The 13,776-nt window shown below is 38.5% G+C and overlaps 4 protein-coding genes across 7 annotated transcripts in view; 1 reads left to right on the top strand and 3 right to left on the bottom strand.

The window, feature by feature from the left end:
- Positions 1-1,687, bottom strand: part of sec31b (SEC31 homolog B, COPII coat complex component) — a 17,240-nt gene extending 15,553 nt beyond the window's left edge. For both annotated transcript variants that reach the window (XM_032501385.1, XM_032501386.1), the window contains exons 1-2: positions 1,509-1,687; positions 33-257 (exon numbers count right to left, since the gene is read on the bottom strand). In XM_032501385.1, the coding sequence (XP_032357276.1) occupies positions 33-235 (203 nt within the window). In that variant the 5' untranslated portion in view covers positions 236-257; positions 1,509-1,687. The remainder of the gene's footprint in view (positions 1-32; positions 258-1,508) is intronic.
- A 1,141-nt stretch (positions 1,688-2,828) lies between these two features.
- Positions 2,829-7,110, bottom strand: ndufb8 (NADH:ubiquinone oxidoreductase subunit B8). Its single transcript, XM_032501481.1, has 5 exons — positions 6,961-7,110; positions 6,583-6,709; positions 6,405-6,504; positions 4,196-4,351; positions 2,829-2,987 (listed from the first exon to the last, which is right to left on the bottom strand). The coding sequence occupies exons 1-5, from the start codon at positions 7,049-7,051 to the stop codon at positions 2,895-2,897; spliced, it is 567 nt and encodes a 188-aa protein (XP_032357372.1). The 5' UTR covers positions 7,052-7,110; the 3' UTR covers positions 2,829-2,894.
- A 136-nt stretch (positions 7,111-7,246) lies between these two features.
- gpx9 (glutathione peroxidase 9) lies at positions 7,247-9,366 on the bottom strand. Its single transcript, XM_032501482.1, has 5 exons — positions 9,104-9,366; positions 8,892-8,985; positions 7,920-8,050; positions 7,653-7,783; positions 7,247-7,548 (listed from the first exon to the last, which is right to left on the bottom strand). Exons 1-5 carry the CDS (start codon positions 9,233-9,235, stop codon positions 7,491-7,493), a joined length of 546 nt encoding a protein of 181 aa, XP_032357373.1. The 5' UTR covers positions 9,236-9,366; the 3' UTR covers positions 7,247-7,490.
- A 1,220-nt stretch (positions 9,367-10,586) lies between these two features.
- fbxl15 (F-box and leucine-rich repeat protein 15) lies at positions 10,587-13,382 on the top strand. 3 transcript variants are annotated; one of them, XM_032501470.1, is made up of 5 exons: positions 10,587-10,759; positions 11,088-11,247; positions 11,332-11,834; positions 11,959-12,170; positions 12,350-13,382. In XM_032501470.1, exons 1-4 carry the CDS (start codon positions 10,734-10,736, stop codon positions 12,146-12,148), a joined length of 879 nt encoding a protein of 292 aa, XP_032357361.1. In that variant the 5' UTR covers positions 10,587-10,733; the 3' UTR covers positions 12,149-12,170; positions 12,350-13,382. The 3 variants fall into 3 exon arrangements, with proteins under 3 accessions (XP_032357361.1, XP_032357360.1, XP_032357359.1); XM_032501469.1 differs by having other exon boundaries at positions 10,589-10,759; positions 11,085-11,247; positions 11,959-12,162; positions 12,382-13,382; XM_032501468.1 differs by having other exon boundaries at positions 10,589-10,759; positions 11,085-11,247.
- The last annotated feature ends 394 nt before the right edge of the window (positions 13,383-13,776 follow it).

Below are 13,776 nucleotides of genomic sequence, written 5' to 3'. Positions count from 1 at the left end.
TAGTATCTTATTTGAGTACCTCTTGAAATTACCTGTTTGAGGTGGGCAATGACCCTTTGAGCTGCATTTCTAGAGATGGGTCAGAGAAATCCACCTCAAATATCTCTAGGGCAGCTGTGGTGTTGAAGGACGCATCAAGCTGTTGTGCTGATGTTCCTAAGGCCAGGTGGATAGGATGGTGTCCGACAGGACTCCATGCCTGGTGGGCAGTCCTCTGGATCTCCTTCAGCCTCATATTCCTTTACAATTTTCAAGTCCTGGACAGGAAAAGACTCCATTACATCAAAGATAATACATGTATTTGCTTTAAAGGTCCTATATTGTAAAACGTTTGTGTCTTTTTTTCATAATAAAAGCAGGCCGGGTAGCTATATAAATACTGTGAAAGTATCATCATGCTCAATACAAAATGAAATGCGCACACAGCCTAAATTCAGAAACGGCACCTTAAAATGAGCTGTTAGGACTTTTGTACAGGGTTGTGATGTCACAACTATACTAAGAGACGCCGAGAGGATGGTGCCAACATAGTAACCCTAGATTTGCAAAAACTCTTGCAAAATTTGCTACCAGACAAACTATACTAACCTAACCATTTGAGGTCAATGCCCAACTATCTTGCGGGACATTTGCAAATCTTGCAGTACTATCTGAACACTGTAGACCCAGAAACGCTGACCAATCAGAGCTGAGTGGGCTTTCGGGAGGGGGCTTAAAGTGACAGCCGCTTCAATAGATTTTTATACACGTATATAAGTTTTTTTTTTTTTTAAAGCATGTGTTCTAGTAGAAAAGCAAAAAAAAAAAAACACAACTATGAACCTGAAAATCAGCCTTATATGGGACCTTGTTATGGGTTAACAATACATCGTTAAGTACCTTAAATCTACACTCACAATTTAAATAATCTAACTTTAGGTCCAACAGGGTGCCACCCTTACTTACAGATAGCCTCCGACTATTTCCTGAAAGTGATGGCTAACGTTTACTTACGTTTGCCCATACAGCTAGCTTCCACCGGTGTTACACACTATTTATCATACCAACATTACAAATCAACGACATCACAGTAACTTCATTGCAGTTAGGGGTGATTTAACCTATAATAAATTGTCGCCAAACCACTAATAAATCAACGTCATTTGCCGCCCCAAACACGTTTCATACACTTAGCGTTAGCCTTAACGTTAGTTAAACAGCTATTAACATTAGACACAGAATGTCTGACTGACGAATAACGTTACCTAACTATAACTCCAATAGTTTAAAGGTCTCTGTTGATGTCTCATGCATGCCACTAGCTACATAGCTAAGTAAGAAGTCATATGAGCTAACAGGTCAACGTTGCATCTTGCCTGCAATGTATACCCGAAGCCGATGTTGCTTCTAGCTAGCTAGTAATCAAACAGCCACCACCCTGTCACCACATTTAACAGAAAAGCTGTGTATCAGACACGTTTAGGCCCAGCAAAAAAAAAAAGACAAATACGGTTTTGAGAGTAACTTACGTCAACTGTCTTAATCACAGCCTGACTGTCCGCATTCACAACAAACAGGAGAGCTAGCTACTTATCAGCCAAGCTAGCAGCTTAGCTTAGCTGCAGGCAGATTCCGATCAAAGTACTCTGCTGTGTTGTCACTGAGCTACGGTAGCCGACACGGACATTTCTTATTCGGGAGTGGCCTAAAAGAGTGGTTTCCAAAGTTGGTTTCGCGGACCCCCAGAAGTCCTTGAGCTAGTTATAGGGGGTCACCAGCAAAAAGGGTAATCATTTAATTTTTACTAAAATTCAACCCACAAGTAATGTATGTAATGCCGAATGTATGACTATTTTTTGTCATGGGATTCATACACATTCTGTAATAAAGCATCTAAAAGCTAAAATCTTATCAAATGCAGGAGCCTGGAACAAAATCTTATCATATTGGGCTCAATGCCTTACTTGAATGCTTTTCTTCCTCACACAAAAATTGTATTGATTTCAGTGTCAGTTTAGGGGACCTGGACATGAAAAAGTTTGAGAGCCACTGGTTTGGATCAGAGTTTGTACATTGCTAGATTATTTCTCCTGCTGCTATCTGTGTTAAAATCCCTTCACTGTGGGAAACAACAAAAACAACCTCTGACCTAGCAAGCTAATGTTACATGTTGAAAATGCAAAGTTTTGATGCAAAGTTTTAATCGTGCAATAAGACAGGCCTACATGGTACTTTTGCTGAATGATTATAAAGGTTTACAAAGAATATTTTAAGAGCATTTACTAAAGCTGTAAACATATTCCGCCAGTCGTTCCGGGATTGACTGGCGGCGACTGCTATGGACCAAGTACACACTACGATTAAGTAGTAAGAGCAAATTACGTTTAACTATTTATCTAGCAAATTTGTCAACAGGATTTCGTGAACAATTAACTTAATTTATCATGCTATGTACCGTTTTCTTTTGCATGTTGAAAATGTTCCACCTAAAAAAAGTTCCTTCTCAAGACTATTTTACAGAGGCACCGCCACTGCATCCAAAACAATTGAGATTGGTATAAAAAGAAATGTAAATAACCCAGAGCGTGTTTTTTTGTTGTCTTAGAATGTATCTTTGTTATAGCTAGCACTGTGAAGATAGGTCTGGCAATGCAAGATTAGGGAAGCAGCCTAACATAATCCCAATGTCACCGTTGACCCAACAAAAACGTATTTTGTAAATAGCTTGCATTCATATTGAGGGATCCAAGAATTGCCAAATGTTCTTGTCAGTCAAAATTCAACCCTTTAAACTGTGAAGTACTTAGCAGGTTGACATTCTTACAATACACAAAACACCAACACAAGAGTAACTTCACTTAAGTTTTTATTCTTGACAGAAATATATATACACAGGTAGAATCAGATTTTAGTCATTAGATTTCATAATTTTTGACTTCCTCTGGTTGTTTTTCCGGATCTCCTCCTCTCTCCAAGTACAGGTTGTTATAGGGATACTGTTTCGGTGCCTGGAAGAGAGGCAAATGATTTAGTTAAAATGTGCATGCTAATAAATAAATGACACAATTAAAAAGCATCCCATATACAGGAGGCACAGCACTAACTTAAAAAATGGAGATATTGCAAAACTGAGTATGGAGCCAGCGATAAAAGACTAAATACAGAATTAAACAACTGTAAAGCTGAGTGACACTTTACAGCACCTTTTAGTATTATAAACACTAGATTACAAGAAAATCAATTGTACAGATCTATTAATTTGTTGGAAAACATATCAAGCTGTCTTCGACAGTTGTCCTGGGTGTTTGTCTCAAATTAGTTGAAAAGCTGATATAACTTAAACTTAAATGTACAGGGAAATATGTTCTGAAAGTGTATTAAACGTATTATATACATTTTGGTATATAATATATATAATTTGGTAGACATGTTGCAGCCTTTCACAATATGTATATTGTGCAGCCCTAGTGTGTTCCTAATAAAATATAAACTTAGTAGCAGCTATGAACTACATATTTTTGTTGTACATTTTATACATAGTATTTTTTGTAGTACCTTGCTCCAGCTCCTCTTTTAACCCGTGTGAGCTCTGTTTTAGCTACAGAGTGAGTCATCTCACTTCTGTTTCATCTTTGTTGGGAGTTGTACACATGCAGTAGCTAGGTAAGGACTACCAACCAGTCAGAAGCAGTGTATGAAGGCGTGCCACGCTAGCAGCTAGGCAAGCATTATAAGTGTAAGTGTTATAAAGTGATGCGCGTTCGTCACAGAAGTAAAGGCTGGACTACAATAGAGCTAATTGGAGCAGTTTGTGAACAGTGTTTTTTGCTGTAGATAGTAAGTCCCTTTGGGGTGGACTTTGGGCTTTTTCACTTTGTAAACCTATAACTTGCACGAAAAAGATGTATAACACAATAAAGGAAATGGAAAACCCCAAAAGCATAATATGAGCACTTTAAGTAAAAGGAGAAGATGAAAGAAATTAAAACCATATCTCTAAACATTTTTACTGTGTGTTATCTGATACTGTGAAAGGTTAAGGTTAGGTGCTTAAACAACTTAAATAATTGAAAAAGAAATTAATAATTTAACGAGCCAGCGTGGTGAGTTAAGCCAGGATTCTTCTCCCTTTCTGATTAATTGATCAGGTCATTTCACATCCCCTTGAAATAGTACGAAGTACCAATAATCAATCCTTGCATTGATCTGTACTTACAACAGGTTGGTAAGCTGGCATTTTCTCCCCAACATAGAACATGAACAGCATGAACCCGATGAAACCAAACAGTTGTTTGCACATTGTGGACCAAGATACAGGGCTGGGAGATGTATCCACACGGTTCCTGATGAACATGTCAAAATTCCAATGCATCTAAAAAATAGACAGAAGAATTACTCATTAACGGGCAATGGCATACTGTAAGAACCATTTATGTTGTCATCTAAGTGAAATAGTGATGTACAGAGGCACTGATTTGTATAGAGAATGCAGTGTCTCTGTACAATCAAGCTGATCTTAATACTGTCTAAGGCTGCAGCTATTGGTTATTTTAGTAATCGAGTATTCTACTGATTATTTGATCGATTAATCGGATAAGAAATACTTAGAAAATAACTAATAAACAGCAAGAGTAAATATATTTATTATTGCTTTTTTCAACAAAAAAAAGGAAACCTGTGTTTTCTTTATATACAAAAGACAGGTTTCCTACAGAAAAATCAAATTTTTTTATAGCTAAATTCCAAGACCCTTAAAAAAATAATGTGATGGTCAGAGGTGGGTAGTAACGAGTTACATTTACTCCGTTACATTTACTTGAGTAAGTTTTTGAAAAAATTGTACTTCTAGGAGTAGTTTTAAATCACTATACTTTTACTTTTACTTGAGTAGATTAGTGAAGAAGAAACTGTACTCTTACTCCGCTACATTAGGCTACAAGGAGCTCGTTACTCGTTACTCCGCTTCATTGTTTTTACCCCAGCGTACGTCTCATTTTAATGTTTTATTTTGACAGAGAGAGAGAGTCTTCCGCTGAAGGCTCTACCACGTGACTGTGCTTAACCAATCACACGTCGTTGTTCAGTCGTGTGACCATAATCGTTTCAGCAGCGCGACAGGTTAGCTTTACAGTCGTAGAAAAGACGTCAGAAGCAAAACGTCGCCAAAGCAACGCAGACCAGGAGGACCCCCCCCGCCCCCCGGCCTCATAGTGAAAGCATGGTTACCTTTTAGGAAAATTTATTTTATTGATTGGATGGACTATAATTTGCCTAAATATGATTATTTTGTATTTTTGTTGGTCTGGTTAATGCTTGTGTTAAGAAATAAATCAGACGTTACTCAACAGTTACTCACTACTTGAGTAGTTTTTTCATCAAGCACTTTTTTACTCTTACTCAAGTAATTATTTGGATGACTACTTTTACTTTTACTTGAGTCATATTATTCTAAAGTAACAGTACTTTTACTTGAGTACAATTTTTGGCTACTCTACCCACCTCTGGTGATGGTGGAAAGTTTACAGGAAGTCCATTCAACTACACTGTAGAGGGGGCCACATTTTCAGAAGCCTAATACGAAGTGAGCAAATTACTAAACAGTTAGACAACAAGCCAACAGCTTTTGTTTTTCATTGTTTGTAAAAAAACACAATTTGCAGAGTTGCATGCCGTAGTTGTGTAAAACAGCGCGGAGGACGAGATCAGCAGACGATTATGTTACCTTGTGTCGTGGAGGAGTACATTGGATGTTTTCTACTAAGATGACGTAGCAGCATGTTTGCAGCTTAAAAATGAGAATGAAAACTTTGTTGTTTTCTCTCGCCGGTCTCTTCTCTTAGACCCCTCACTATTTTTGCCTTCTTGCTTCATTTTTAATCTGCGCCGTCAGTCATGTATCAACAGAAGCGTCAGCCTGTTGTGTTTCCTCTATGCGGAAACACAGTGAGCCGTACATCGTTGCTTACATGATTTAACAAAGCTTCAAGGCAAAGAGTTTTGCATCGAGGATTTTTTTTTTTGTAATCAAATCATTCGAGTTATTTGAGGAATCGTTTCAGCCCGAATATTGTCTGAATGTCCAAAAGCAATAGTGTCTAATATGAATGATACACAAAAATTGCTGATTTGCCAAAGCAAACTGCATGCTCATGCATGGGTTGCAAGTATGGTGTTTGTTTTGATTAGTGAAACATGTCAGAAGGAGCAATACAATAATTATTTAACGTTTTAAATCATGTTGTGAATTTGGTGGAACCAGCCCATGTACTGCAATTTCTTGTGAGTTGTCGCCTGACACATACAACAGTAATGCTATACCTGTGATAGGCAATTATCCCTTGAAAATATATGGGCTGCACATGTGCCCCTAATATCACAACAATGAATAATTTGAATAACAGGAAATAAAGTCAACAGTCTCTTACCGGCTCTCCCCAGTTCCTCCTCAGGTCAGGGTGGTCCCACTGGTACCAGGGGTCTCTCTCATGCTGAGATCTATCCGGTAACTTTGGATAATCACCATAGCTACGAAAACATAACGATGACAGTTAGTCACACATTACTTTGTCAATGAAAGACAGTCTCTTTCAAAATAAAGCTCACCCCTCGCCGTTGTCGGGATATGGTTCATAGTCCTCAACCCTCATGTTGTACTTCTTTGCTGCAGCAGCCTTCTCATCTGGGGTCGTCGGGTATGGACCAGGTAGACCATCCTTTGTCACACCAGAGGCTGACACACAAACAATTGCATATTTGAATGAACCAAGACAATATTATGAATCTCGAAAGTGAATGAGAATAAAGGAATAACAGTGTTACTTTGTTCAGAATAGCGGTAACGTTAGCCGGGTCAGCTAGCGCAAGCTAACGTTAGCAAGTCAAGGTTACGTCCATTCGGGGCTTTAAACTTTAGCTAAACTCTGAGTCTGTCCAAAGAGAAATTCTTCAGACAGTATGACCGAAAACTATAGCACTACTGACCTGCTCTACATCCCGACAAAAGTCCTGACATGCCAGAACCTTTTCCTTTAGCGAGAGCCTGGGCCAACCGTCTGAAACCAACACCAGCCATGTTTACTGGCTGCTGCTGTCTGACATACTAAAAGTGCGCATGCGCAGGATTAGAAGTACGGGTCGGCATAAGGAGCAATTCTAATCCATAGTAAACGTCTGCTGCTTGGGCTCTCAATATCATAGTCCTACATCCATGATTCAACCTATTCATTATGTAGTAATATCAGGAGAGACAACAAAATCAACTAGTAGAAATTTTGTATTATAGTGTTTTATTCATGTGTATTCATTTTTGAGTAACATACACTATCACATTAGAGAAAAGTGTTAACAGTGACATGAAAACTCCTCCAGTGGCTGAAGGGAACTTGTTCTCAGAGTGAATGCACTAAAGCCCTGAGGCCTGTTCTTCTTCCCATCAGATCCAACTCAGGTGCACAGGTGCATTTACTGGGGGATCGTCACTCTGCCACCGGTGATAACTTGAAGAAAATCCATTAGAGAAGTTCTGCTATGTCCTTCTCAACATTCTCAATGGGGCAGTGAAGTTCATATCTGCAGTAAAAGGAAAACATTAGAGCCACTATTATAGTTACCGATCTGACCTAACAAAGGGCTGATTGGGTTTATAACTTGCAGGCTATGGTCCATAACTTCACCTTTTGAAGGGCATGCCATCTGCAGTAATTAGGAACTTCTCAAAATTCCATCGAATATCATTTACTTTGATTGGGGACCAGTAGAATTTCTTCATATCTCCAATTACAGGGTTCACAAATGGCAAAGATTCCTGTGGTGTACGGAAAATGACAGTGTATTTGGATGTTTCAGGGCAAAATAGCTGCAACACTGACAGTACAAATATATCATATGACAAGAAATGTCATTCATAATCATATATCCAAATCCTTTGTAAAACACAATACCTTTAGATAGGTGAAAAGAGGCTCTTCATTTAATCCATTCACCTCAATCTTTCCAAAGACAGGAAACTTTGGCACAAACCCGCAACCAGGTCTCACATACTTAAGAATATTGATGGTTTCATGATTCACTTCTAAAAAATAAAAAAAAATTAAAAGGACAAAGATGTATTACTGATGTGGTTTAATGTGCTTCATGAAAACCATCATATAGGCCCATGTATTAACAAGTATTCAGATCCTTGAATTACTGTAAATAAAAGTATCAACACAGTACTGTAAAAATAATCTATTACAAGCATTCAAAATCTTGCTTCACAGTACAAAAATATTAACAAGCAAAATGCACCTAAAGCACCAAATCGTAAAAATACTCATTCTGCAGAATAACACATTCCCTTGTGACTGATTTGTATATGTATCAATGTGTTAAGTTCATTTTACTAGCTGTAGCTGGTGCTAGTTTTAACAACTTTATACATTCTGGTAGTTTAGTTTCAGTGGTTCTTAACCTATAGGTGTCTGAGGGGTCATAAGATGATATTTGGGTAAGAGGAAATCAATCAGACATCGGAAATGTGTCAACAAGCCCCAACCTGAAAATGCTTTTTTTGTAAGGGGTCACAGCCAAAAGGTTTTAAAATCATCTTAAACAATATATTAGATTTAATACGATTATCATGTGTTTTTTAATGTACAATTAAGTTAATTTAATAAGAAACTATAGACAAATATAGCTTCACATGATGAAATGTAATACATAGAAAAGTATATTAGTTCTCTCTGAAATGTAGTGGAGCAGAAGTATAAAGTAGCACAAAATGGAAATCCTCAAGTAAGGTACACATGCCTCCCAATTATTCTTAAGTACAGTACTTGGGTAAATGTACACAGTTAATATAGACAGTATTAGTTATAGTACAGTATTCCTCTTTGGTTATTTCTGTCACAATTTCAAAGCTTCAGAGTACCCACCAGGTGACTGAAGACCGAATTGGTTGCTGGGGAATCCTAGGACAGTGAAGTTGAGGTCGCCAAACATTTCCATGAGTGTATTCATTCGGTGGTACTGAGGACACAACAGGACAAAGGACACAAACTCAAATGCCTTTAATAAAAAATGACAGGTTATGTGTTATGAGATAGTGTGATCTGACCTTAATCAATCAGCTCTTGTAGGATATTACCTCCTCTATTGTTGACCCTCAGAAGGTGGCAACATTGATGATGAGAAGCACTTTACCCCTGTAGTTACTGAGCGGAACCGGCTGTCCATCCAGGGTCTCAACAGAGAAATCATAGATTGATTTATTCGCCATGCTGGTACTTTAGCTTGTATATGGGATTGTAGTCAGTCAAGAGTGAGCATTCACCCGGCTATCTTGTTGGCTCATCTCATTCACTGAAACATAACTCATGGGTCAGCAATCATTCAGCATGACTGACTTCATTGTTCTCCTGGGCAGAGGTGAGCTGGCAGCATGGTCATTTGTTCAGCACACGTGTCCAGGAAAAAAAAGGCTGCTAAGGTGGTGACAGCTAATTGGCATTGGGCAATTAAAGCTCCACTATGTAATATATTTACTGTAATTAATCCCAAAATGACCCCAATATGTCATCAGCTATTAAGGAAACATGCTAAGTTGAAACACTTTCTTTTCTGACAACAATGCTAATGCCAGTATTTTCTCCTTTTGAAATTTACCTATCCGTGACGCAATTTCTGTTTTCTGTGGGTTTTGGCCTGTGTGTTGTTATCAACTGCCCGGGATCAATAGAGATAGATTCTGGTTTTGATTTTGGATCCATCCTTGTCTCTTTAGAACTGACACTTACAGAAGGACGTTTGACATTAAGAGTGAAATTCAGGAATTCCTACATTGATTTTCTCAATTTTTGTCTTGTTTGTGTTGTGCTGCATATTGGCCTATTGGATATTTTGTTGTCTTTATTCACAGTTTTTCTTCAAGTTACTACACAGTATAATATGTATTTAATATGTATTTTCTACAGATTTATGAATTTAGGTCTATATAGGCTATCTTGTTTCTTGAAAAGATCTTTGAACTCGTTATTTTAATTCAATCATTGTTAATATTGTTTTGTAAATAAAGGAGTTTTTAAAAGTTCACATTAAACCAACTACTGATTATAGTATTATTATACTATTTTAATGGTTATAAGAGAATAGGAGGCATCTATTAAACTTTAAAAGAGTTATTCTATAGGCCTAATCTTTACAGCAAAATGTATATTGCTTTAACATTATCTCATTTACGTAAACGCGTAAAACCGGAAAATTTATGATGCTGCGTTCAAATGCTCTTCGGAAACTTGTAAGTCAATGATTACATTATACCTTAGTCACCAAAATACTACTTCTCTGACCTTTAAGCACCATCATTTAAATAGTAAACGACAACAAATGTACTATATAAAAGGTAGTGGTAGTTGTTTTACAACAAGTTCAGTTGCGCATATTTGGGCTACTTTGTGGTGTATCAACAGAATTAAATGGGGCGGAAATGGCCTACAAAGCAGTTTTAATATTATATATGTGTTGGTTTATAACTTTTGCCATCTAGTCTTGACTCTCGTCATTACTAAATGCTAAATTTGGCAATATTCACAACTTTGTTGTTTAGTTACTGTGTCATACCGATCACAATAAAAATATTCCGACAGTCCAGGAATGCAGCATTGGGTTTGGTTTACGCCTCAAACGCTTGAAAAATGCTGAAGGAAAAGGGGTTATTTTGGCATCTATGTGAAGAACAACACGTCTTTAAAAACTCTGTATAACATAGTAGGCTCACAATGAATGAAGAAGCAAAGATGCGAACGTAAGTACCTTCTAAAATTGTTGTTTTGTGTTTAAAAAGCAGCTGGATTAGTGGCCCTGGTTAGCTTGTCAGCTAACGTTAACAGCGATTGCAACAACAAGTTAAAGAGGGATAGCTGTAATTGGTAGCACCCATTTATATAAGGCCGCTAACTTTCATTATATATTTCCATGGTGAGGTTGATATAACATTCCTTATTGCTATATAATATTACTGTCATTATTTTTGCTTTTTAAAACTATTCGTAACATTTAATTGTGTTTATGACTGTTTTGAGCTCTGCATGCAGTGTCAAAGTTGTAAAACAAGGCTTGCATTTCTTCAGCAGATGTCATCTTTTGGACTTGCCCTGGGAGGATGTACTTGTTCCACATATTTTGTGCTATTTGCCGCTGCAACACCTTGTCAGCCTGCAGAGGGTGAGCAAGCAGTTCCACAGCCTCATCCAGATGTATTTGGCCAACTGCAGGACTTTTGAGCTGTCCTCGGTAAGTCCTGATGTGTGAGAGTTTTATTAGCCTATATGTGTATTGAGAGATATGGTAATGGAAGTCTGCTGTTTATATTAACAGATTGGACCATCCATTCCCAAGGAAGCGTTTTGCTCCATCTTAAAAGACAACAAACTTCTCCACAGCCTGTCACTCCAGAACTGTTCAGCCTGGGTGACAGACAAGGAGCTGCTGCCAGTAATCGGCCAGAACCAGCACCTGCAGAAAGTGGACATGAGCGGATGTGTTTGTCTCACCCGTCACTCCCTGGTGGCCGTGTCCTTGAGCTGCATGCACCTCCAACACCTCGGCCTGGCGCACTGCGAGTGGGTGGACAGCCTGTCCCTGCGCAGCCTGGCTGACCACTGCAGGGGGCTGCAGTCCATTGACCTCACCGCCTGCCGCCAGCTCAAAGACGACGCCATCTGCTACCTGGCCAAGAAGTGTTTGAAGTTGAGGTCTCTATCTTGTGCAGTCAACGCCAACGTCACTGACGAGTCGGTGGAGGAGGTGGCCAAAAACTGCAGGGGCCTGGAGCAGCTGGACCTGACAGGCTGCCTGCGGGTCAGGAACCAGTCCATCAGGTACATTATATCTTATTTTCAAAGTGTAATCCAGCTAAGTTTGTGCCAACCCTGCCCACACTTTGACATCCACCACCTCACTTTTGCACCCATCCATAAGATCCTCTGCATGCTGTGCTCACAGGACTCTTGCAGAGTACTGCCCGAAGCTGCAGTCCTTGAAGGTGAATCACTGTCACAATGTGACAGAGTCAAGCCTGGATCCTCTACGGAAGCGCAATGTAGTGATCGATGTTGAGCCGCCTTTACAGAGAGCTCTGGTGCTTCTTCAAGATGTGCTGGGGTTTGCTCCCTTTATCAATCTCCAGATATAGCCAAAGGGCTGTCTGCACACAGGTAGGTAATATGACCAGTATATCTACTGTCTGAACTTCTAACATGTTTATATCAAAAACTGTCTGTATAAATATCCAAAAAAGGCTAGAACTCAACCACAATGAATGGATTATTATTCTATTTGCAGCAGATACTGGTGGTGACAGGCAATTATCAACATTTACCTTCCTTTGTTACAGGTGTCCTCGTCAAAGCAGTCACTCACAGCTACATCACATGTACGTGAGTTGCTCTCACATCAAGACAATTCAAGTTGACCTGGATGTTTTTACACTCAAGTTTAAAAATTATGTCGACAAAAACACTCACTGGAGTGTGATCAAAAATGCATATTTAAGATGAAACTGAAAACAAGTTTGCATTTGCAAATGACTGAAGAAAGCCATGTACTTTTAAGAATTGCTGCCTCATGTCCAAAAGATGTCACTGCACTTTGGTAATCATTCAGTGTTGTAATAATGTGGCTATTTAAGTACAGACAATTAAGTAAAGTGTATTGTTTTTTTTTTAACAATCTACATACTTTGTGCGTATGACACTTTAAGAAACATTTAATCTTATGTTTCATTTAGAAACATTAAAAAAAACGTTTGAGTTTCATTAAACATTTCATTTTTCCATGTATATATGTGCCAGTTTAAACGATAAATTCACCCAAATCACACAAAAATATTTTTCCTCACTTGCGGTTTTTTAGTGTGTCTCCAATACTGAGACCTCTGCTTTCACCAAAATACCATGAAGGTGAATGCAATTTTGTTAGTGGTGCTTAGGCATGGGCTGGTTACCGGTTTCAAGGTATGTCATGGTTTGAAAAAGTCAAAAATGTTCAAAACCACTGAACGTTTCTGTCATATCAAGGTATGAGCTGTTTTTTTTTGTGAGCGGTCAATGACATAAAGTACAGTTTAGAAACCCCTCGCTCTGCCAGTGTGTAGTGCGTTAAATACATTGTTTTCAATGGAAAAAAGTTGTTTTTTTGACCCAGACATTTTAAAAACAAAAATACATTTTAAAGCTGTAATTGCAATACCTTGAATCTGTGATGTTTGTCCTGACGGTTATCATACCGTCAGAATCTCAGACCGGCCCATGCCTAGTGGTGTTGACCATGTGTCTTCCAGAATTGACGTCCTGGCTCCTCAGGCTAATCCACAGACCTCACTGGCAACTGTGTTTAACTACTTCCAAATAAAAATTGTTGACAAGCTTTGTTGCTTACAGAAACACCAAACTATCTGCATGCGGCTAGATGCCATGCCGGAGCTTAGTGGGGAAATGTTTATACATTTTCTTGTGATGTGGGTCAAGCAACCCTTAAAGATCCCATGGCATGAAAATGGCACTTTGAGTTTTTTAACATTAATATGCGTTCCCCCAGTCTGCCTATGGGCCCCCAGTACCAAAATAGTACTCTTCAAGTACATGTAACATGGTTTTTAGCAATTTAAGAGGTGAAGTTGATTGATTTTCCACCTACCTTGACAGACTTAATATTTAGAAATGATTAAAAAAAAAAAAAAATGGCTAGGGCCTACATTTTCATTTCAGCCTCCTAATGAAAGCAAGACAAATTTGGCCCATAACTGTAACCTAATGTGAGGAA

The sequence above is a fragment of the Etheostoma spectabile genome, chromosome 21 (genome assembly GCF_008692095.1).
Source record: "Etheostoma spectabile isolate EspeVRDwgs_2016 chromosome 21, UIUC_Espe_1.0, whole genome shotgun sequence".
Classification (NCBI taxonomy): Eukaryota; Metazoa; Chordata; class Actinopteri; order Perciformes; family Percidae; genus Etheostoma; species Etheostoma spectabile.
This window is presented reverse-complemented; position numbering and strand designations above follow the sequence as displayed.